Here is a 22,100-nt window from a genome sequence, read left to right as displayed (position 1 = left end):
TCTGACTTTTGTGCAGTACTGCAGGTCTATTGCAACGTGACAGTCCTGTGAAAATGTTATGAAACTGATGATTTTGCAAGTGAGCCCTGCGTTATAGACCACTGTAGTCGTGTCGTCATTTTGTAGTTGGCGCCATGCTCTTATGCCCATATTAGGAACTCTGGGTCTAAGTTTCATTTCTCTATGGCCAGAATGAATAGGGTTTTCAAAAAAATCACCTCTATCACCCCCTGTGTTAAATAAAAATGTTCAGAACCTGATACGTTTTGTCCTGTGAACATTCTTCTCTCAAATATTACTGGATCCTCTGAATTACAAGGTCATTAAAGATTCAAAATATGAATACTAAACCAACCCGCTCCTAGTTATAATTTTAATGCTGGTAACATTTTCTTAAAATGTTTTCTCAGGTCATTCGCCAGCTTTTTGTTCGAATTTTCCCATGCCTCCTTACATTCTGAACTGGTGCGCCATTTAAGGTGGAACCTGAAAATTCGAACAAAAGAAACTGACTTCAGCTTCATGGAGGGTTAAAAGGCATGATATGAGCAGGTTGCTCTATTTCTGCTTGACAGCTGAGTAACATTAACTCATTTTTGCTGTTTCACAGAAGGTCAGTATTGTTTTGTCCCTGTTTGTAAAAGCTAATCACAACTGCAGCACCATTTAAGGTGGAATAGGAAAACTTGATAAGGAGCTGTAGAACATTTCGATAAGGTAGCACAACTCACCAGAACTCCATCATAGACAGAGGTCTTTACCCTGCCCGATTACCAACAGGAATCCTAGAGCTTAACATGCACTGTTGTTACAAGATAAACATTATTTACTTCATTTGTGAGTAGTCATAAAGTTTTGGCTTAACCAAACTTTGCTCTTTAAACTTGCTCACAAGATATCTCCTACTGTATTTATGTTTATTTGCATTTATTCTAATGATATGAGTTGATTTTACAGGCAAAAGGACATATAGCCAAGATAAATGTCTTTACATAATGTACTTATGTGCCTTGAACTTTTTGCATTTTCATGTACCTGTTAGCAACTGATGTGGCTTAAATAGCCAAACCCACTAATTGCAAGGGATGGCCACATACTTTTGTCCACTTTTATCAGGCACTCCTGCCAAATCATCCACTGCCAAGAACATCAATGGACCATAGAACCACAGCTGACCAGGTATTATTTAGGTGGTGGATCATTCTCAGCACAGCAGTGGCACTGACATGTTTGTTTTTAGGCTTGGTTGTTCAAAAAATGAACAAAATAATAAATAGCTTAACATATGTACAGATTTAATGAGAGATTTGTAAGAACTACAAATAAAACGGTATGCTGATGTTTGATGCTGAAATGTGAAATGATTTTCTTGCTTGTCTGTTGTTTTTTATTGTTACTGATATATTATTATTTATTATTTACCACTGAATATATTAAATGATTAAGAATTATTATTTTATTGTTTTGTACTAAATCTTCGAATTACAATTGTTTCAAGGATCTGTAATAATCTATGTTTTGTGTTAAACATTCCAACCAATGGACCCTTATGGCATTTTTCTAGGTCAGTTAGTTCTGAGAAGGCATTAAGGGCTGTTAATGTGCGAAGATGAAGTGTATAATCCAAATAACTGTTGTTATGATCAGAAAACAATGTCTTGTACAAAATAACATTTCCTAGTGTTTGTCATTATTATTATATTAATGGCACAAAAGTATATATTACAGTTTTGATCTAGAAGTCAATTTCTGCATTTGACACACAGGTGTTTAAGGGCCTGTTTTTAGACAATGGACAAAGATATTGGTGTTATATTTTGTTAAGGACATAGAGTATGTGTTTGTGTACAGTTGCTCTGAAGCTGGACACTTTCTGAATATTATTTTTTGAAATATAAGAAATGATACAGACACTCTCCCTTCAAGCCAGGCCTAAATTTGCACATTTTCTGGTTTGGGGAGCATCCAAATATTAGTGAATTAGACACATTTTGCAGTAAAATATTTTTATACAACCATCCATTTCACGAAACTAGAGATATCAAAGTTACATAAAAAACATGCTTGCACTTTGTTGTATCTGAGGTGGGGGTATCTCAAAGACTAAGACCTTTGTGGGACTTTTTTTCTTCTACTAAACTAATGTTTATGTTCTATGATTTTGAGTGATTTTAGTTGAACCATTTACTGGCATATGTAAACGATGTCAGGGACTTTAACACACATGCATGATTAGATTCGGACAACTTTCAAAGGACGAGGAGCCGTTAAACGCGGTAGATCAGATAAGAACTACATTTCCCATCATCCTCCTCTCCACACGTTGTGCCTGTTACGTAGCCTGGCTTGTTTTGGCCGTTTGTTTCGATATCCGGCTCCCAAAGCTTGTCGATGTGCTGGACGTTTTAACTGAGAGGTAGGTGTGATGTTTAAATAATCCCTTCATAACGAAACCCTGTTGTTAATCTTTTACCTTAACAGCTGAAATGTGATGAAATATTAATCGGTGTGGCTAAATCTGGCCATCTTCTAAATCCTTTACTAACCCAGACTAGTAGGCTAACGTGCTAGCCAGCCGGACCACTCTTGGCCAACTCGTCTCTTTAGCTTGTTAGCTGCCTGTGGAGCTGAGCTGCGTCCTGTTAAGCCTAGTCACTCAGATTGTTTGCGTTCAAAGTATAAGAGGAATCGCCATGGCAGAAAACTGTCCAACCCTCTGTGCCACACGGCTGTTGTGTCCCTCAACCTCAGTCTCTCGCTGTTTACACTGTTTAGTCTCGTTCTTAGCTTAAGTCGTTGTTAGCTGGCAGTTTGACGACGACAACTAGGTCCAGAAGGAAAAAGTCAGTTAAGGCGTTAGTCGTCCGGCTAGTCACCGTGAAAACTTCTATATGGCTAGCTAAGAGTTATGTAGCAGCTGTTTCGTCAGTTTAAGTGAATATTTTAAGCTAGCTGGTACATTCACTACTGGATAAAAATGCCTTCGAGATTGAAGTAAACCTTACTGTAGTTTTCACGTTGTTGACGTTGATTTTTGCCCTCGTGCTAACAGGTCGATATAAGTTAAATGTCTGATAACGTTCTTTGTAATACAATACTGGGAAAAGTACTCTTTCAGCTCACTTGGTCAGTAACTTGACTACTCGCTAGAACAGCTGTGCGGAGTTACAAAAGATAGTAGTCAAATGAGCTCAGTAGCCTGCTAGTAATAAATTGTATTGTGCTAATCACATTTTTTAGCCATGTTTACATGATAAAATCTTATTGCAATAAATTTCTGTGTTTGTTTCTCCTATGTGTGTCTGCAGGGTCATGCCCCTCTGATATCAGGGCCCTGTGTGTGTGCATGAGTGTTTGTGTGCAGGAGTGAGAGCGAAGGAGGAGGACTCAGGGAGTCTGGCTGGCTGTCTCACTATGGCTGACGGAACCGGTGATGAGGATGTCATTCATCTGGCCAGTTTCAACACACACCGCAGCCAAGGTCTGAGTAGTAGTTGGTGTGGATCACATGTTTGTATATCTGTGATCATATCATAAAAAGTCCTAGTCCCAGAGCTTTAATTGCACTGTGTAAGAATCAGATTGTACTTTCCCTAATAATTTGCTATTAGTTTTACAGCCTACGTCACCTTTTCTTGGAGGTAAAGTGGAGTTCATTGAGTGCATTTTGTTTTATGTGTTTTCCGTAGGTAACAGATCAACAGGGAGGACCTATATAACCATATCTGATGATTCTGATGATGAGCCGGTCACATTTGTACCAAACACTCCTGTTGTGGTCAAAGATGATGAAGATGAAGATGATGACGAAGTTAGCATTTTAGAGGTAGCTGAAACTGGTCATGTTTCACTAAAGCAGTCTCACTGTTACTGCATTCTTCTGTACCACTTGATATAAAGTGGCTGCAGCTTATTACATTTTGTCGACTGTTTGAACGTTCAAGCTGTGTTATTTATTTATGAGGAAACTGCTCCTGCATTTTCTCTTTGTCAGCCACAGGTACCATCTCAGCGCAGCCTGATCCGGCCTGCTGCACAGTGGGGAGGCAGCACATCCCAGGGCCAGGCTTCTGCACCAGCCCCAAACCTGGTGGACCCGCACCTTCCCCACTCTTCTGTAGCATCTGCACAGCCCACATCAGGAAATCAAGCCATTGGTGTCTTTACTACGGACCAGAACGCTGTACCTTCCACATCGAGAGACAATTTTGCGCTCGGACCTCACTTTCCTGCTGGGGGCTCGCTGCCCCGACCTAACAATCCCTTGCCCATTGCTCACCCAGCAAATCGGAGCACCTCTCTTTTTACTCCAGCTGTTGTCGAGTTACCGCCTCAGCCAAGCACAGGTAACCAGGTAGCAGTAGACAGTCTACATAGAACTGAAAGGTACTCTGGGGCTGTAGCCCCTGTCCCCCCTCAGGAACAGCCTGTAGTCAGGCTACAGCCCACACAGACAGGACTGGAGCCTGAGGTGACAGTGCCCCGGCTGGCAGGACAGCAGCAACAGCGACAGTTTACTCCTCCTCTCTCCCCTGCAACCTTTCTGGCACTGGAGCGTGTGCAGCAGCCTGGTTCCTCAGCAGCCAGCCTGCCTCCAGCACCTCAGCACTACACACTTGAGATGCTGGTGAAGAGAGTGGTGAGTCCTCCAACAACATCTCACTTTTAGAGCTCCTCATGGAGACCTGCTTATTTTAATGTACAGGCTTTAAGTGGTCTGGTGTGAAAAAAATGGCGAAGTTTCACTTTGGTTAGCTCCATCATTCAACATGTCAGTAGCCCAGTTGTCAGAGATTCTGGTGCATTGTACTGCTTAAGAACTGCCTGCTTTGACAGGAAAGTCCATTTCATTGTCATGCAAAATAACCATCCACAGACCACCGTTTTAGCGTGATGTTTAAGGGGGCCAAATTTTCAAAATGGGTCTGCAACAAAAACACACTAGTGGGACACAAATGTGTCGGCAATCTTGCAAGGATCTCTGGATACTAGATGTTTCAAAGAAAACTGTTGAATAACTGGATGTAATATCATGAATGACATGTGTTTTTTCATGTGATCACACATTTTCTTCACATTAATGTGAAAAATAATGTGAGGTGTGCAAAAACCACATGTTTATTCATGTGAGAAATTCATGTTTTTTCTTTAAGGGAAACCTTTTTTTTCATCAATACGTAGATTATGGCTTTGTTTGTTCTTGCCATTAACTTGTGTCCTGGGTGATCTGATCATAAGTGGACAGCACAAAGCACAGTTGTGAAGGGAGTGCAGTGTGTCTTGGAGACGCATTGTTATTTGATCACTCGGACCATCTTCGGAGGTAGTCAGGAATGCATAAAATAATGTTTGTGGTTTGAATAATAAAGTGACTCGATGCGCCTTAATCAGCTGCATTATCACAGCAGAGATGAAAGCAGCTGCACAGTTTATTTTTTCATCTCCTGTCGCATTTTTTATAAGCTGTGTTAGCATTCCATGCACTCTAGATCATTGTAACAGCCTTTACATGTACACAAACAAGGACTTGCAGGACATTTTTACAACAAATGTAGCATGAGACTGACATAATAAACGTGTTGTACCCTTCCTCCCGTCGCGAAATCTGATCACTTGGTCCCTGGATACTCATTTAAGACACAAGGAAATGCCAGATGTGTATGGCTATACGTCTCACTGTCCTCTTATGATCCAGTCACTGGAGGCCAATGTTAAGATCAAGTGTGAACAGGGCCTTTCTCACTCTGAAAGGATCAGTCATGACACATGGAGCAGCGAATGGCTTTTAGTTATGTGTTTCCCATTAGATAGATGCGGATGCAACTGACAAAACCCTGATGAATATGGCCAATTTAAAGTGGAATTCCACTGACTTTTCAAAAAGTATGCATAATTCAATAGCTAAGGTGTCATTCAGAGTGGTTTGATGTAAAATGCTTCGTTCTAGAGAAACCGAGTCACAGTTGTTCACAGTGGTGGTGAAAGGAACCAGATGTCTGAACAGTTTAATGCCTCTAAAAGCTCACTTACAGAAACTTGTTACACTAAATTGTTACAAATATGTTGCCTGATACCTGAGACAGTGCTTTATGATAGTGTTGAGAAGGTTTTGGCCTAAAACGTATGTTTAAAAATCCATTCATGGTGGAGGGGTACATGCAGGGCACTGCGGGCAAAAAAAATGTTTTTAATAATTCCCAATATTCTACCATTAACAACATTACACATAAAACTCAGAAGACCTGAATCAGCCACTCACCGTGTTCAGTGAGTTTAGGGACATTTCAGTTGGTGACACTGTTTGAGAAAGAGGCTGAAGAAATTGAAGAGGAAACCTTAACAACACTTCTGGGTTAATTGAGAGAAAAAGAACTGTCTGTTCTGCCGGCTTTTCTTATTGCTCAATGGAGAAGTTGTTTTTTTTCGGAAAACCTTTATTTAACAACTTCATTTTGGTTTAGCTCACCAGTGTTGCCCATATGCTCTGAATGCTAATCAGATTGTGTAACAGAACACAAACTAGCTGGTCTACACCAGAAAAATGGTTGACGTCAGTATTCTTTAGTTTTTAATCTAGGGGAGTATTTCATTGCGTATTTTGTTATTCTTGTTCCATCTACTAAGTTCAGTTCATCAAGGGCCAGATAATTATCTGATATGCACAGTTTGCCAAATATTATTAATCTGTTTCACCTGTATTTCACAGACGGACCTTTTTCCAGACGTGCAGGAGACCTACGTAGCAGAATTAATAGGAGCAAATGACCTGAAAGATTTAAATGTGTAAGCACAAAGAGTTCCACATCCTTTCTCCATAGTGTCTTTCTAGTTTGGGCTGGTTCAAATTGACTGAAAAAGAAATACATGATTTTTTCCCCCTCTCAGAATATGCAATATGCTGCTGGAGAATCCTGATTATCCAAGAAAAGCAATCTCTAGTTTAACTCAGAGAAGTGTGCTCCTTGAGACGAATGACACTGAAACGCAGGTTTGTACTATGCAACTCACAGGCAACATGCACATAATACTTAGGGGTTTTTCATGTCATATATATATATTATATATATATTATATATTTATATATATATAAAATGAAAAACCCCTAATTTATATATATATATATATTTGGCTTGATCTGAGGTGATATGAAAAAATATTAAACTATCAAGGAAGAGCCATTTCTTTAGCAGGGTGTCTATACAAGGTATAATTTCTGAATATTTCAAAGTGGGTAAACCTGTTTTCTGAGTGTCTTTGATTTTCGTTCAGGAAAATGAGAACTATTTTGATTACTCCAAGTTGAAAAGCGTTGGCCCAGAGGTTGTAATGCAAGCAGCAGACCTGCTGATGGGTGACTTCAGAATGCTGAGCTGCCAGGATATCAAATGGGCCCTGAATTCCCTTAAAGGACACTATGCAATCACACGCAAGGTACTGTGCATAGCCATCAGCAGTTTCTCTCAGGGTTGTCTCACTAAATTCTAGAGAAGTGATCTTCCACAGCCAGTGACTGTTCTTGTTGTGTTGAAGGCCTTATTTGAAGCCCTTAAGAAGTGGCAAGAAATGTCCAATGATCCCTCAGGGAAGAGGAAAAAGAGAAAAGAGCCATATGAACGTGCTTTTATTGAATTCAAGTTTGAGCATGGTAACCACACCCTTCACTACAATTATCATTGTTGAGTTAATATTCTGGTGTATCAATAACTATTTGGCAAGCACTGTAGAATTGACTGTTGAATGCTGACAACCGGTCTTAACTTTCTCAGGTTCTTTTAAACTGGAGAGGAAGATGTACTTTTTGGAGAAAAACCGGAGATGGAGTAGGAGCGCCGACACAGCGCTAGAGCCGTCTTTATTGAAAGAACTTCAGTTCTATGAGCAGAAAGCAAAGGAAATGGCTGAGGTACTTTTAGAGAGCCCACTACAGCACACTTTTGACTCCTCATTGCTGGCTTTTCTTCTGAAATGATTGAATCATGAGCTGTACGGTGTGTTTCATTTACATTTCAGCATGAAGATTTTCTTCTGGCTTTGCAAGTGAATGAGGAGCAGTATCAAAAGGTAGGACTGAGGACCTGCTCTACCCATAATGCCACAATCAGGGATTTGTTAGGGCATTTTTGTTTACAGCAAATCTCAATTATTTTCCTTGGCTTGTTGTTGTTCCTTTTCCTTTTTTTACACACTTACACACACACACACACACACACACACACACACACACACACACACACACACACACACACACACACACTATCCGCCTGGGCCACGGTGGGGCTGAAGCTTATCTCAGCAGTCATTGGGTTAAAGGCAGGAAACACCCTGGACAGACCACCAGTCCCCTTTTTTCCCCAAATGTGGGTTCAGTTTCCCAGATGTTTGTAGTATTAAGATCATTTTATCTTGTAGAGAAAGTGTTTGTGATACTCGTTCTACCATTTAACAGTGATATTTGTGCTAAGATGTTTTTGGAAAACCCGTCCGTGCACTGTTGTTGTAGTAGTGAATCAGTTGTCTCCAAACAATACAATTATAAACAAACAAATTAATTGGCGAGTCAATGCATTTAAATCTATTGCATTGTAAGCATAAATTAATGTTAAGATTTTAACATTATTATAATAATATTAATAATTAATAGTAATAATTTTTATGACTAAATCTATAAACCTAAAATGGTATAGTTTGGATCTGGGTCTGTTGTCTCCAGCTAGCTCAATCTAATCCATATTCGCAACATTAGCATATTTTATCTGAAGTGTTTATCTGAAGTGAAGCTTCTGCACTTTTCAGGACGGCCAGCTGATAGAGTGTGGCTGCTGCTGTGGGGAGTTTGCCTTTGAGGAGATGACCCAGTGCACGGATGGCCATCTCTTCTGTAAGGAGTGCCTGGTGAAATATGCCCAGGAGGCCGTGTTTGGCTCAGGACGGGTAAGCCATACTTGCATGGTGAGGGGTTGAGCTGAATGTTGTCAGCAGAGTACTTATCTCAGCTAATACACTTCCTCAGGTCTTATCTAACTAGTAGCTTCTCTGAGGATCCATGTTTGCATGTATGCTTTGGCATATGTGGCATTGTTCTGTAGAGTCACCACAATGAAAGTGGAACAGAACTGAAAGCAGCAAGTCATTTAAGCAACATTGTGTAAAGTACCTGTGAAGGGTACATGTGAAGGACAAATACCCCTTGTTTTTCTTCTTGTGGTAAAGGTGTTTTCCACATCTTTACCCAGAAGTCTTTCACTTTCAAACCTGCTCTGCTATTTTGAACTCAGGCATGTGACCAGATACACATCACAGTATTCTGCTGTGTGGCTTAAGTGTTGAATATTTGTAGCTTAGTCCAATTTTGCGTGGACATTTTCTTTAAAGGGCACATGCCCTTTTATTTTTTTCCCCTTTTTCCTCCCTTAATTAAACAGAATTAATTGGCTGTTTTTGGTTACTGTAACTTAAAGGCTCATATGTTACTGATCTCTGTTCTACTTGGTTATTGTACATTGTGCCTCATTTAAGAAGCAATGTGACAAACACTCCTTATAACTTGGACTATACTTGTGAATGTGCAGGCTAATCTGCTATGGAGTGAATGGGTGGATATATGAAAATACATTGGTTTTTTGTGACCTCACAGAAACAGTTGATTCAAAATAGACTCTTTTTTCTGCTTGCCTTTCATATAGGGACTGTATGGACTGGAGAGTAAATAGTACATTTTGAAAATTTAACAGTGTTTACATTAGGGATGCACTGGTACCAGTACTAGTATTGGGCTGATACCGTGCTCATTTACTCCTACTCATTAAAAATTCACCGATACCAACATTCCGATATCTGCTGATACTGTGTGATGTAAGCTGAATGTAGCTGCTGTGCTAAAGAACAAATGCAGTGAAGGGGGGTCTGCTGACACAGAGAAACTGTACTGACTCTGTGACAGTCAGACACACAGTTGTTGGTCACTTTAAACATTCCGCCTTGGCAGATTTTCACCTATACTGTATGATTTTTAGCTTGTTTTAAACACACAATCACTGCCAATTCCCCAATACGCGTGGAGGCATGTAGGTTAACAAAGCCGAGACGAAAAAGGTCGACATTTGCTACCTAAGTCTATTTGTGCTGACTTTACTCTGTTTGAGTGAATAGAATAGCGAGCTATAAACATTAGTATTTTGTGAAAGAGGCTGTAGAGAGACCGTATTGTCCTTCCATGAACGTCACTACCTGCTTTAGCTTCAGTGTTCAGTGTTACTGTGTTATGTGTTAGTTAGTTAGTTATATGATATGGGTCTCAAGCAGGCTGATTGGGGCTAGTTGTCAATATTTTGGTCATCATTAATTTGCTAATAAGAGTGATGTTCTTTTGCAGTCAGAGCTCAGCTGCATGGATGGGAACTGTACCTGCTCATTCCCCACAAGTGAGCTGGAGAAAGTTTTACCGGAGAACATCCTATTTAAATACTACGAGCGGCAGGCAGAGGAGGCTGTAGCTGCCACCTGCGCAGATGAGCTGGTCAGGTATATCAAAATGCCAGACTGGACAAAACACAAACTCACACATGGCTGCAAGAAATACTTTTCAGTTGGTTTGAGTCGCTAAGTATGGGAATTTTGTTTTCACTTTCAAGGTGTCCATTCTGTAACTTCCCTGCCCTTTTGGACAAAGAGATTTCTCTGTTCAGCTGCCCTAATCCTCGCTGCAGAAAGGTAAGTATGAATTTTTTTTTTTTTTTTTGTCAAATGTTTAAAAAAAGTAATCATACCAAATTGTACCCGGTTGTACCCAATAAGCTTCATCCCAATGTAATTATTCATTTCTGTAATTAAATAACATAATTTTCATTGTGTGAATGCAGCGTTCACATGAACTTTAATATGAAAACATGAAAACAGGATCAAAGCAGTTTTCAGTTCCCAGCGAGAGAGCAGCGTTTGCACTGTGTTCTGGCTCTTCCGTGATTGTAGCCTGTCGCTCTTGTTCATACAGCGTGCTTCATCTCCTAAAGGGTAGTAGTCATTTTCTGTGTGGGTCCCAGTTTGGTATCGGTTTTCTCATTTGAGTCCTTGGGTCAAAATGTTAAGAACCCCTGGCCTAAGCTTAGGGTTAATCTGGGCCTGGGAAACTGACCCTTTCAGTATAAGTTGGGCCTCTATGACAGAGCCCATTGGTGGTCACTAGGTGGTGCTGTGGACCCGTAGAATTGGTCATGGTGGGACCAGGAGCTAATGCGCCTCAGGCCTGCACCCACATGATGAATAGTGCAGGTGGACACCAGACTAATGGAGTTTCTGCACTGGCAGGGCGTCCTCTGCTCGAATGACCTGGGTCAGGCCAGGAACAAAGACACAGGCATTCATCTTGTCTGCTGTGAGCATGCGGTACTCAAGGCCTTAAAGGCAGCTTAGCTGGGGTTGAACAGTTCAGCAGAATCAAACAGATCAATACACCAATAAATCAAAATTTCACAGCCAGTTAAAGGAGAGAAATATGAAACCATACGCAATGGTCTACTTTGCTTGTAGTCTTGTAATTGGAACAAGGACCTATTGTTTAAACATTCCAGTATTGCCTGTGTTGTGCAATCTCCTAAGAGCTGACAGCGTTTGATGAATTGTAAGGGGATGGTTTCATCATGCTGTGTGTGTGTAAGCTGTAGGCGTTTGGTCTGTTATCTGTGTTATGTGTGAGGGGGAGTTCTCGGGAATGTGCCAGGCTGTGCCAGTAGAAAGGGAGCCGTTTCTGTGTGTTTGAGCTACCAGATGCACCGTGTCAAGGACGCTGCATTAACAGCCACTTTCTCAACCCGACAAAACAGAGAGGAATGCTTGGGGGTTGGCGGGGGGTGTTTTCCCTGTCGCTGTCTAGCTTTCTCTCTGCCCCTCTCTTTCTCCCCACCCTTTCTGTTTTTCTTTCTTTGTCCTGGAAACCTTCCTCCGGGCTTTGTTACTTTGAAATAGGGTTGAAAGATAAATCATTCTTGTGTCAAAATTGCAATTTTCAAATCCCATACATACCTTTTTAAAAATTTACACTGTGTCCCTGGGGATTTCAAGCCGCAAAACTGGATTTGCCAGTCTGCTTGGCCAAAAAAAAAACCCAGGTCTGGACTTTAATTTATAGAAAATAATCGCAATTTAAACCACAATCAATATTGGTCAGACAAATCCCATTTATGTATTTTTCCCAAATTGTTCAGCCCTACTTTGAAATCTTTGCCTTCGCCTGTCACACGCTGAGGAGAAAGAATTAACAGAGTAATAGCAGGAGCTCTGCAGTCCACCTAGCATGAATAAAAACAAGGTCAGTGATGACCTAGAGCTGTTTGACTCACAGGGAGTCATTTACTGTAAAAGTGTGTCTTTTTGATATACTTTCTTTATGCGGAGTCCCCTCTTGACCTTGTGGGAGGAAACACTTCAGTCATGAGTTCTCCAGGCTGTTTGAAGTGCTCGTGTAGCGTGTCGTGCATCATAGCTGCTTGGGGTTTGTGTGTGTTGCCCTTAAGGAGTGGTCGTCACGTGTGTGATATGAAATATATGAAATATTCATCTGGTGAGAGCGGGACTCCCAGTGGCCGCTTGATTTGTCATGCTGGTGGAGGACTCCATAAGAAAGCCTGTGATTAAGGGAATTCCACCGTGGCGTGATTGAGTCTGTGTCAGTGTGACAGCTCTTGAAACTCGCTCAAGGACACTCGCCACAGAGCCGTCCTCTGTGTCATCGCTTTATTAACCCACCACCTGACTGAGGCAGAAGGAGAATGCACCTTAGATCTGTGCAGAAACACTGATATTGTCTGGTCTGGTGTATACTAGTGATGTGCATTCTCACTAAATTTTGATATTCAAGTATCCTTGAGAGTTCTCAGTAGTTATTCATGTTGGCCGAGTAGCAGAGGCTTCCTCTTCAGATGAGCTAATGTGCTAACCGAGATAACAAGTGCCACGTTGGCTGCTGATGAGAACTCGTTTTCTGCATGAGGTATTTTCTCCTCAGTGGATGATGGGCCAACATGTTATTTGTCAAAGAAGTATATTTTCATTGTTTTTGGATCTAGCTAGCGTCAGCTAGAGTAGTAAGTGATGGTCACTCTGTCTCTGCCTTCTCAGTTACATCCTTAACATTGCGTCCTTGGGAACACGCTGACCTTCAGGCAGTCATCTTTTGTAAAATTATAATCTAACATACTTGCTCACAAATGCAAGTAAAAAACCATCACGATTCTCTGAATTGCTGGTCTTCCTGCAACAAAACATAATAAATGCCCAAATAATGATTTCATTTTGGCACCTCAAATGGTTAACTTGGGTTCTCAAGTACCTGAGCACTTTCTTAGTGTATACTAGTGATGCACAGTTATATCAGAATCATTTTGGTATTTGCAGACAATTTACTAAAAAATAAAAAGAAATTATCAGCATAAGACAGGTTATATTTGACTGGTGTTTCAAACTGACTGATTTGATGACGCGTTTATTGCTCTCTTGATGAGCAGGACACGTAGGTGGCGCTTGGCTACTGAGCTAAAAGGTCTGCATTTGTTCCCCCATTTTGCTGTGTTTGTAATTAATTAATGTTCCATTTCTCTGTAATGCCAATCAGATGGATTTGGTCCCAATTTCTACATTTTGTAAATGTATATCAGCAGTTGTACATGAATAACATCCAATTTTGGCATCGGCCTAAAGTTCCTGGCATTTTAACCATTTTTATATTTCAGAATCTGCATTTTAAAACTAATACCAGCCAAATGCCTTGATGAGAAAATGTTATATATGAAAAATAAACATTTCATTAACTTTATTTTATCACGTGCAGCTTGCATAAGACAAGTACGTACTAAATCGTTAGGTAGGTTTGCTGATATATTTTTTTTTTTTAAGTTTTAAATTTAACACCCGTTAAGCTACAGATTAAGTTGTATTTACACTGTACAAATTTGCTATCTTTCTGTGAGACTCATTTCCATACATAGCTCTGCTTAGATGTCAGCTTTACCCTCAATGCGAAATGCATTACCAGCCGCTTGGGTACCAATTTTCTCTAATGTAGGCCTACTACATAAGCTCTATTTTAAAATTCCAAACCAGATTAGTTAAATGAATATTAGGATTAGGAATTAAGAGCTTGAAAAGATGTACATTTAAATAACCATATCCATCTCTAGTCTCAATGTTTTGTTTATCGTAGCTTGGTGCCTGCCAGGCTCCAGCCACTCTGGCTGTGGTTTTCCTTGGCCCTGAGTATCAAGTGCTGTCTGCAGTGCTGTCCCTGGGAATCAGTGTCCACTCCCTGGCCAAATCTCGCTAAGTGGCAGCAGAAGGGCAGTGCGTGAGTGTGAGGGCAGGTTAACTCCACCCACATACTGCCTAATGTGGCTAAGTGGCAGCAAAAGGGCAGTGCGTGAGAGTGTGAGGGCAAGCTAACTCCATCCACACACTGTATAGTCTTTAATAAGATCTGTGGGCTTAGGCATGCCAGAGGTCCTCTCTAACTGAATAAATGAAGCACAGACAGGGCTTTGTGTGTGTATCTGTGTGTGAGTGAGGAGAGCATTCTGAGAGTGACTGATCAGTGGTTTGGGATAAAAAGAAGCAAAGTAATTCCCATGACTGAGAAATCCACACGTGATGCAACATTTTGCAAATTCAAACTCTCTTTGAAGCTTCAAAAGTGCATACTAAAGTAGCAGTTCTTACATCTGGTTCTAGGAATACTCTTCCCTGCCTAACATGCTTTAGTTATGCTGCATGCTACACTACTAGCAAACCTCTGAGAATGTATCAGTCATTAGCATCTGAACGAGTGCTGGGTCCAAGCTGTTTCTGCTTATGGGCATAAATGAATTGGAAATTGTCTCTGATGCTTTGCGGTTAACCAACAGGTTCCCAAGACTGTAGTTTTTGTCTTGCATACATTTTTGCTCTGAAAATCATTTTGCCGTTGCACTGCAGGGTTGTTAAATAGTCAAAATGTAAGCTACATGCAAGCTAACAACTGACATCATAAGACTGGCAATATTACCAAAACACTCTGTCAAGTGTGGTAGTAAAATGGCTTTGGCAGTAGGAGGCTACAATTTGTGTAGCTGGTGTTGTTACATAATAGTGTTACAGTAGTGTATACTTATGGGATCCCAGTAGCCTTAGTTTCCTGTACTTTTGGCATCAATTAGATGTACAGGAGTGTTAATTAGCTTGTAGCATGTATGTGGCTATATTTGCATTGCGACTACTTAAAGGAATTATTTGAATCAGATTTGCAGCTTTTCACTTCCCTCAGATGTAGTCAATCAGATGAGTCGTGTCTAATTTTAGTTTAAACTGGAACTATAAGGCTAACATTGCTAACAAACACAAGAAGTCAATTGTCACCCAAATCTTTTTCATAAATATGTTTCCAAAACTTTTCTCAGCCCACTCAAGCCAGATTTTTATTAAAGTCGCATAGACTTGTCGGTATAATTCAGGACACAGTATGGCTTACTGTGAGCTAGAAAAACGAGGGGCTGAACCGTGGAGCCGAACACGGTAGTCAAGTGTCAGTTCCACGGTCAAGTGTGCTGAATTTCATCTCCCCAAGAGAAATCTGGCTCCCCTTTCACATTCACACCCATCATGTGGACACATTGACTCTAGGTTATGTTTAGGATTTTCTGTTGTTTGTATTTATAAACGTACATCTTCAGTTTGAAAATTCAAGATTAACAGTTATTAATAAAAAGAAACTATTGAAATCATGAATGTAGTCCGTAGCATCCATTTATCTGTGTGACGTATGTGCATGTGAAGAGAAGGCAGAATGCTGCACTTATAGTCTTAAACGGCTGCCCGCTGCACTCAGCTACAAGTTTTGTTATATTAATTTTTATAGTTCACGGTAAGTCACGCCGTGTCCTAAACCACATCAGCAACTCTGCACGACCTTAATGAAGACAACTGGGTGATTTGAGCAGTTTAAGAGAAGACTTGGGGATGTATTTCTGGAAGAGATTTGCATCGTAGCTCCAGTGCTAAGTTAAAGAAGCAAAGTTTGCACACAACATATAAATACAAAATATTATACGTTTTTCATAATAGAGAAAAAACTACTTAGACCCAGAGCTCTCTATGAGCATATTGTTGACTATGAAGTGACTTTAGAGGTCTGTGTGTCTAGCAAAATGATATTCAAAGGTTAAGATCCTCCCAGCATTAACTGTGAAGGAGTCTCTGTGGGAGATGCCTTGAGTTCCACGGGTACGTCTGGTTACTGGACGATATTCTTTGAAATTAAATGTGGTTGTATCTGTTTGGTTGTGGTGGCTAACATTGTTTGAATGTCAGCAAACAGTCCATCGTAATCTTTATGACCAACAGTCATCACACATAAGACCCTGTATTAAGGGATGGTAGTAGCTAACATTTAGCAGTCTCAACAAAGCGTAGACATTTGTTTTAACTGTGGATGCTAAAAGGATAAATTTGTCATTCTTTATTCTTTTGGTCAGCCCAGCAGAGGACAGCATCTTTTTGTTTAAAGCGGATTTACAGAGGAGATACTCTTGACACGTTTATCAACATGTTAGGTTTAACGTTAATCTGTCAGGAACTGCCCATGCAGTGGTTGTGTTGTCTACTTGGAACTTTTGATTGGGACAGTCAAGTGAATTTGGCACTTTCTTCAAGAGTAATTGGCCATAGTTTTAAAACTTGCCATGTGGTCCAACCATGATTTATCTTGCAGATAACACACTGCCTTAATATACTTAACATTGTGGCAAAGTATAAATACTACAGTAACATGTAGATCAATATGCTTGCAACACTTCTGAATTTCTGTGCATCATTAACACATACACTCCTTAAAAAGATGGTTCCTCAAGGGTTCTTTAGTAAAGACAATGGTTCTGAACGCTCAGAAGAACCATTTGAATTCTCCAGGGTATATTTTGTTTTTTCCATCTGAATTTACATGACCAAATTGTAAGGCAAATTATTCAGTAACTGCATGAAATAAATGTACATTATGTTTTGTAAAAGTTCTTTTCAAATTAACAGAACGTGTTTTATGATCATACACATTGCTATATGCTTACAATTTACTGCTGAAAGCCAAAAAATCTTAGACGTTCTTTGTATTATTTTATAAAAATAATTTTAACAGAGTATATCACTGAAAAGACACCATCTGTTCATAGTTTATAGCCCAAATTTATGGAAAAATGGGTCAACTTTCAGTAGACCAAAAAAATTGTGAGTTCAGCTTCTTCTATTATAAGGGTTTAAAATTACATTACCCATCTGTTTGACTGGAAAGAAGACAGCTCTCATATGACACCCACTTTTTGAATGTAGCTTATGAAATCTAAAAGTTATGAAGAATATGACGAAGTGTGTTTCGGAACCACCGGTGATCTCAAGGAGTTGAAGAGGTTAAATGGTTCTTTTGGTGAAATGGTTCTTCAGATTGATGGAAAACATGTTGTATTTGGTTCTATATATGGTTCTTCTATTGTCACAAGCTTTACATTATAACAATGGCCAAACACTTTCTAAGCAGGGCTAATTTTTCAATAAGATTGTCTAGGAGGAGAACTGTATTGGTAGAAAGGATGTAGTACATTCCTTTGTCCACTGGGTGGCGGTGTTGATCTTTGTTGGATGTAAGGGTGCCTCACCCAGCTCCACAGCTGCAGTTGATTACATGCGCGCCCCCTCCATCCCCGCCACCGCCCCCACGGCCTGCTCCACCCCACTCCTCCTGCAGAACATCACAGCCAGAGGGGAGAGAGTGAGCAAGAGAGAGCTCTAGCGCGGGAAAAACACCCACTGACACCCACCCTCCAAAAGCCTGGTCTTTGGCTGCCCTCATAACACTCCTGGTAGATTTAGTGCTATCAGTCCAGCCCTCCATTTTGCTGCTCCTCTGGTCTCTTCCTCCTGCATGTGTCACAGGAGAGGGTGACGGGAAATGGAGAGCGGCAGGGTGGCGGAGTGTCATCACGTGGCTTCACTTTCTCTTCCTCTTTTCTGACCTTTTTGGTCCCGCTTCGTTATGCTGCTGTCAGCGTTAAAGCAACAGTTTGGTGAAGAATCTAACTTGCACGAATTCCCCCATTTACTTAGTAAATGTAATAAGCACACAGCCTGTAGTGGGTAAAATGTTGCTTCTTTGGTTTTATACTGGAGCTAGGAGGGTGATAGAAAGTAATAGATGCTTATAATGACCCGATAACATCATGCAAACTGCTACATAGATCATCACACACTTGCCTCAACTCCTGAGTTAAGAAATCCCATATAGACTTGCATAAGTTTCTGACACTGTATGAAATACTGTCATCTAAAAAAGTGGGCAATTACAGTGTGAGCTTCATTTACTTTTTAGCTACATTGGTCTTGTAGTTGCAGTGTAAAACTAAGGAACCAAACAAACATCAAACAGGCCTTGCTGTGCAAAAGTCTTATCCAACTAAGCAAATTGTTTACCAGTTTACCTGAACAGTAACTGTATTTCTTTTTGTAAAAACACAACACGATCTTAGAATAAATGTGAACATTAGTACAGTAACAAGTAATAGGAATGTCTTGTTTTCTAAAAAAGTAGTTATCTTTTGAGTGGCTATCTTTTATGTTTGGTCTCGAGTGTCTCCTCAGTGCCTCCACCATCACGTTGATTTGTTTAAATCCACCACCAGCACTCCTGATCTAATTTAAAGGGGAATTTTACTAATTTAGTTTTTGGTGTTCTGCATAATTCAGTGGTTGAGACATACATAGTCATTCAAAGTGGTTTGATGTGAAATGGTTCATTGATGAGAAACATACCGACTCATATTTCCTTACAGTGGTAGTGATAGAAACCACATGCTGCAATGTCTAAAACACAAATATAGCCATTTTATTTACTATTCAAAACTACCAGTGAACCTACACATCATCTTGAATTACTGTATATAATCTTGATATTGTTGATAATGCTAAAACGCTCTGCATGTACCCCTCCACCATTATGCATATTGTAAATGAGGCCAAATCTTTATCTCTCATAAAACAATGTTTGTTGTCAGGAAGCGTATTTATACCTATTTCATGAACAACTTCCCCTGAGGGATCTTTTAGATGCGTTAAACACTGAACAAATCTGACTCTGTTTATTTAAGTTTATTTAGAATGGAGCATTTCCAACCACTTGGAATGACTTTGTTAACATCTTAACCATATAATTATACACAAACATGAAATAAAGAATAATTTAATGAAAATAATAAAGAATCGTTAGATTCATTCTAGTACATTAGATAGTAAGTATTATTAATACTGCGCTGCAACAAGAAGAGGTTGTGAAGTGGTTAAATGAAAACATTGACATGTAAAATCACTACTTATGTATTAATATTGTATTTGTTCTAATATTAGTGGTTTTCTGAGCAAAAATACGCATCAGTTATATAGCTTATATCTGTGGTATCTAAGACCTTTGGCTGATGAACTGCATTTGAGGCAAGGAAAAAATTGTGCAAATGTAATTTTTCCCTGATACAATTGTTTTATAGCGTCTAGAGTTGTGAACAGCAATGGATCTTGAAGAAAACTGCACGGTGAATGTTGAATCTTTTGGCAAATTCAGTTTCCAAAGGCGCTCTACATCTGCTGGATATTTCAGGACTACTTAAAGATGCAACATTACATTCTTTGCCTCTCTGAAGCTCAGAAGCTCGATTTATTAGGCCTCTTGCAAGCTGCAACAGATATTGAACCACTGAGCCACAAGCTATTAAAAAGCCTCTCAGGATGTGTTGAGAGACGTCTGCAGCCCTGCTGCACTCATGTTGAAGAACATTCCAGCGTGTAAACCTCTGGAATCCCAATACCCCTAGCAGCGAGTGCCCTGCCCTGCCAGTGAGCTTCAGAGGCTTTTCTCCCCCTCCTCCTTCTCCCAAATGGCTCATTTATCTGTGGGGAAGTGTACCCCCGAGCTCTCTCCTTCCTCTTTACTCTAACACATGAGGCGTTGTTTAAGGGGTGAACTCAAGCCCTGCCCTCTTCAGTCCCCCACTCAGCCCAGCCATGGCTGCAGGCAGATGAAAGAGAGTTATATAACTGACACACTTTCTCCGCCTCAGCACCTCCAGGACCCCGCCTCTTTCAGCTGCTCCAGGCCCCTGATTGGCCAGACCCAGATCATTCAGATTTGAAATGTAGTACAGTTTATGTTTGACCCAGAAATTTTTTTGAACTTATTTTTTTCCTCTCAGAAGGATGCACATTTCAAAGAATGCCATTTTTATCTGTGGCAGTTGAGTGCAGTGATGTGGCTTCTCTTTAGGTCCGTAACTTCACATGCAACTGCTCACGAGCTCTCTTTGTTTGCCATGACTTGCTGCCACTGTGTTTCATTTAAGTTGTTTTGATAGCTTGTGTAAGAGTTTTAGACCTTTGTGCAACGTTACAGTAGTTATTATTTGGTTATTACTGCAGTGAAATGAGAGATTGTTACATAGTTGCTTACTTTGTGTCATTTTTATAGCATTTATTTCACGCTCCTCCTTGCTTCCACTCGTTTGTCAGTATGAGCTACAGAAGCTCCTTTTATGGAAACTCTACTGAGCTGTTAATGTTGGTGGGTAGATCTAGTTGAGACATGTTGCCTAACCTACTGGGAGTTGTATGTCTTCTCCCTCACAGCATTTACCCTCAGCCATTCATGAACAACATGAGCCCAGCCCTGCTTCGACACTCCTCGATTTCACAATGAAAAATACCTTTCGTTTGGAGCTCTGTAATCTGCTGCTTTGGCGGCTGTGTGCATTTGTGTGTATGTTCTGTCTCCCCCAGGCTCATACTGGCCAGCACTCCTCTAGAATGTGGAGTTGACTGCGGAGGCAGCAGCCCCCCAATCAGACGCGCCGCTAAAGTGTTCTTCTGCCTTATAAGGTCTGCTGCTGCTGCTGCTTTTCCTCCTATGCGCTAGCTGGGGGGAAATGGTACAGATGAGAAGAGGGGAGAGTGGCAACACTCATCTGTGAGACTTTTCATAATAACCTGCGTATATTTAACGCAGTACATTCAAATTTAGGAAACCTGCTATAGACAGAGCCATGCTGAGTCTACTCTTTATTGTGGTTATGCATTCTGTGGCCGGCCTGCTGTTTTGCATTCTGGCCCAACTGCAGTGGATAAGGGAGTGATCAGAAGGGCAGCTGCTGGGTGCCCTCATGATTCCATAACAGCCCCAAAACCAGCCTCCTTTTCCCCCTCCTCTAAACAGCAGCTGCCCAGGCACATTTATGTTTGTGCAGGAAGCCGAGTAGCGCTGGGGCTGGAGGATTGATCTTTACTTACAGGAACTTGTAACTGAAGCGGCAGCCTGGGCTTGTGTGCTTTGAGATAAAGGGTTTGCCGTTAACTCGGTTTTCCTCTGCTGTTTTTCTAGTTTGCCTCTGCTGGCTACAAACTCCACTTCTCGCTTTTGAAAAGTTGAACTGGCACAAACACACGCACACATCCTGTGCGGTCGAGCTGGTTCCTGTCACTTTGGTGCCCTGGGAGTGCTTGTTCTGTGCTCAATGTCTCCCAGGCTAAAATTTTTCACTCTGGCATTGGTGAAGCGTTCTTTTTTCCCCTCTCTCCAGGCAGCTTTTAGTGTGATTCATGGTATTAAAAACCAGCCTGTGGTAATTCCTCAACATGCCTCTGGAAACTTTTGGCTTAGTAGTTTTCCACTCCCCTTACTCAGACATATAAACTGTCATCTTGGTAGACAAGATGCAGTGAAAATTCAGAAGGGCTAAACAAATGGATAAAGCTAATGGGGCTAATGGGCCTCTAGAAGTTGGGGAAAAATTAGAGCCAGAACTTAAATCTCCAGTGAGTTTTCAGAAGCACTTGAAGGAGCTTTGCCAGTCAGGAAGGCTTGCATCAGCAGTAGGGTTCAGGGCTTGTTCCGGCCCTTCCCCGGCACACTCTGAGCGGTCCAGGAAGTGTTCATTCACCATGGAGGTGTGCTCCTTCACCGGGGTGATGTCAGCGTGATGTCACAGCTGTATTTTTAGTCGCACTATATAAGTGAGGGTGGAAGCATGCTCACAACTCTCAGTCTGATAGTCAGCTGA

The 22,100-nt window shown here is 40.8% G+C and overlaps 1 protein-coding gene across 1 annotated transcript in view; it reads left to right on the top strand.

The window, feature by feature from the left end:
• Nucleotides 1-2,308: 2,308 nt before the first annotated feature.
• The window catches only part of rnf216 (ring finger protein 216), a 28,652-nt gene continuing 8,860 nt past the window's right edge, over nt 2,309-22,100 (top strand). Inside the window, exons 1-13 of the mRNA XM_036566722.1 lie at nt 2,309-2,416; nt 3,309-3,481; nt 3,690-3,826; nt 3,995-4,639; nt 6,707-6,783; nt 6,886-6,988; nt 7,270-7,431; nt 7,531-7,645; nt 7,767-7,903; nt 8,011-8,061; nt 8,794-8,931; nt 10,373-10,521; nt 10,632-10,710. Coding sequence (XP_036422615.1) covers nt 3,415-3,481; nt 3,690-3,826; nt 3,995-4,639; nt 6,707-6,783; nt 6,886-6,988; nt 7,270-7,431; nt 7,531-7,645; nt 7,767-7,903; nt 8,011-8,061; nt 8,794-8,931; nt 10,373-10,521; nt 10,632-10,710 — 1,860 coding nt within the window. The 5' untranslated portion in view covers nt 2,309-2,416; nt 3,309-3,414. The remainder of the gene's footprint in view (nt 2,417-3,308; nt 3,482-3,689; nt 3,827-3,994; nt 4,640-6,706; nt 6,784-6,885; nt 6,989-7,269; nt 7,432-7,530; nt 7,646-7,766; nt 7,904-8,010; nt 8,062-8,793; nt 8,932-10,372; nt 10,522-10,631; nt 10,711-22,100) is intronic.

The sequence above is a fragment of the Colossoma macropomum genome, unplaced genomic scaffold, assembly GCF_904425465.1.
Source record: "Colossoma macropomum unplaced genomic scaffold, Colossoma_macropomum, whole genome shotgun sequence".
NCBI classification, from domain to species: Eukaryota; Metazoa; Chordata; class Actinopteri; order Characiformes; family Serrasalmidae; genus Colossoma; species Colossoma macropomum.
Note: the sequence above shows the minus strand (reverse complement) of the source record. Positions and strands in the feature narration are given on the sequence as shown.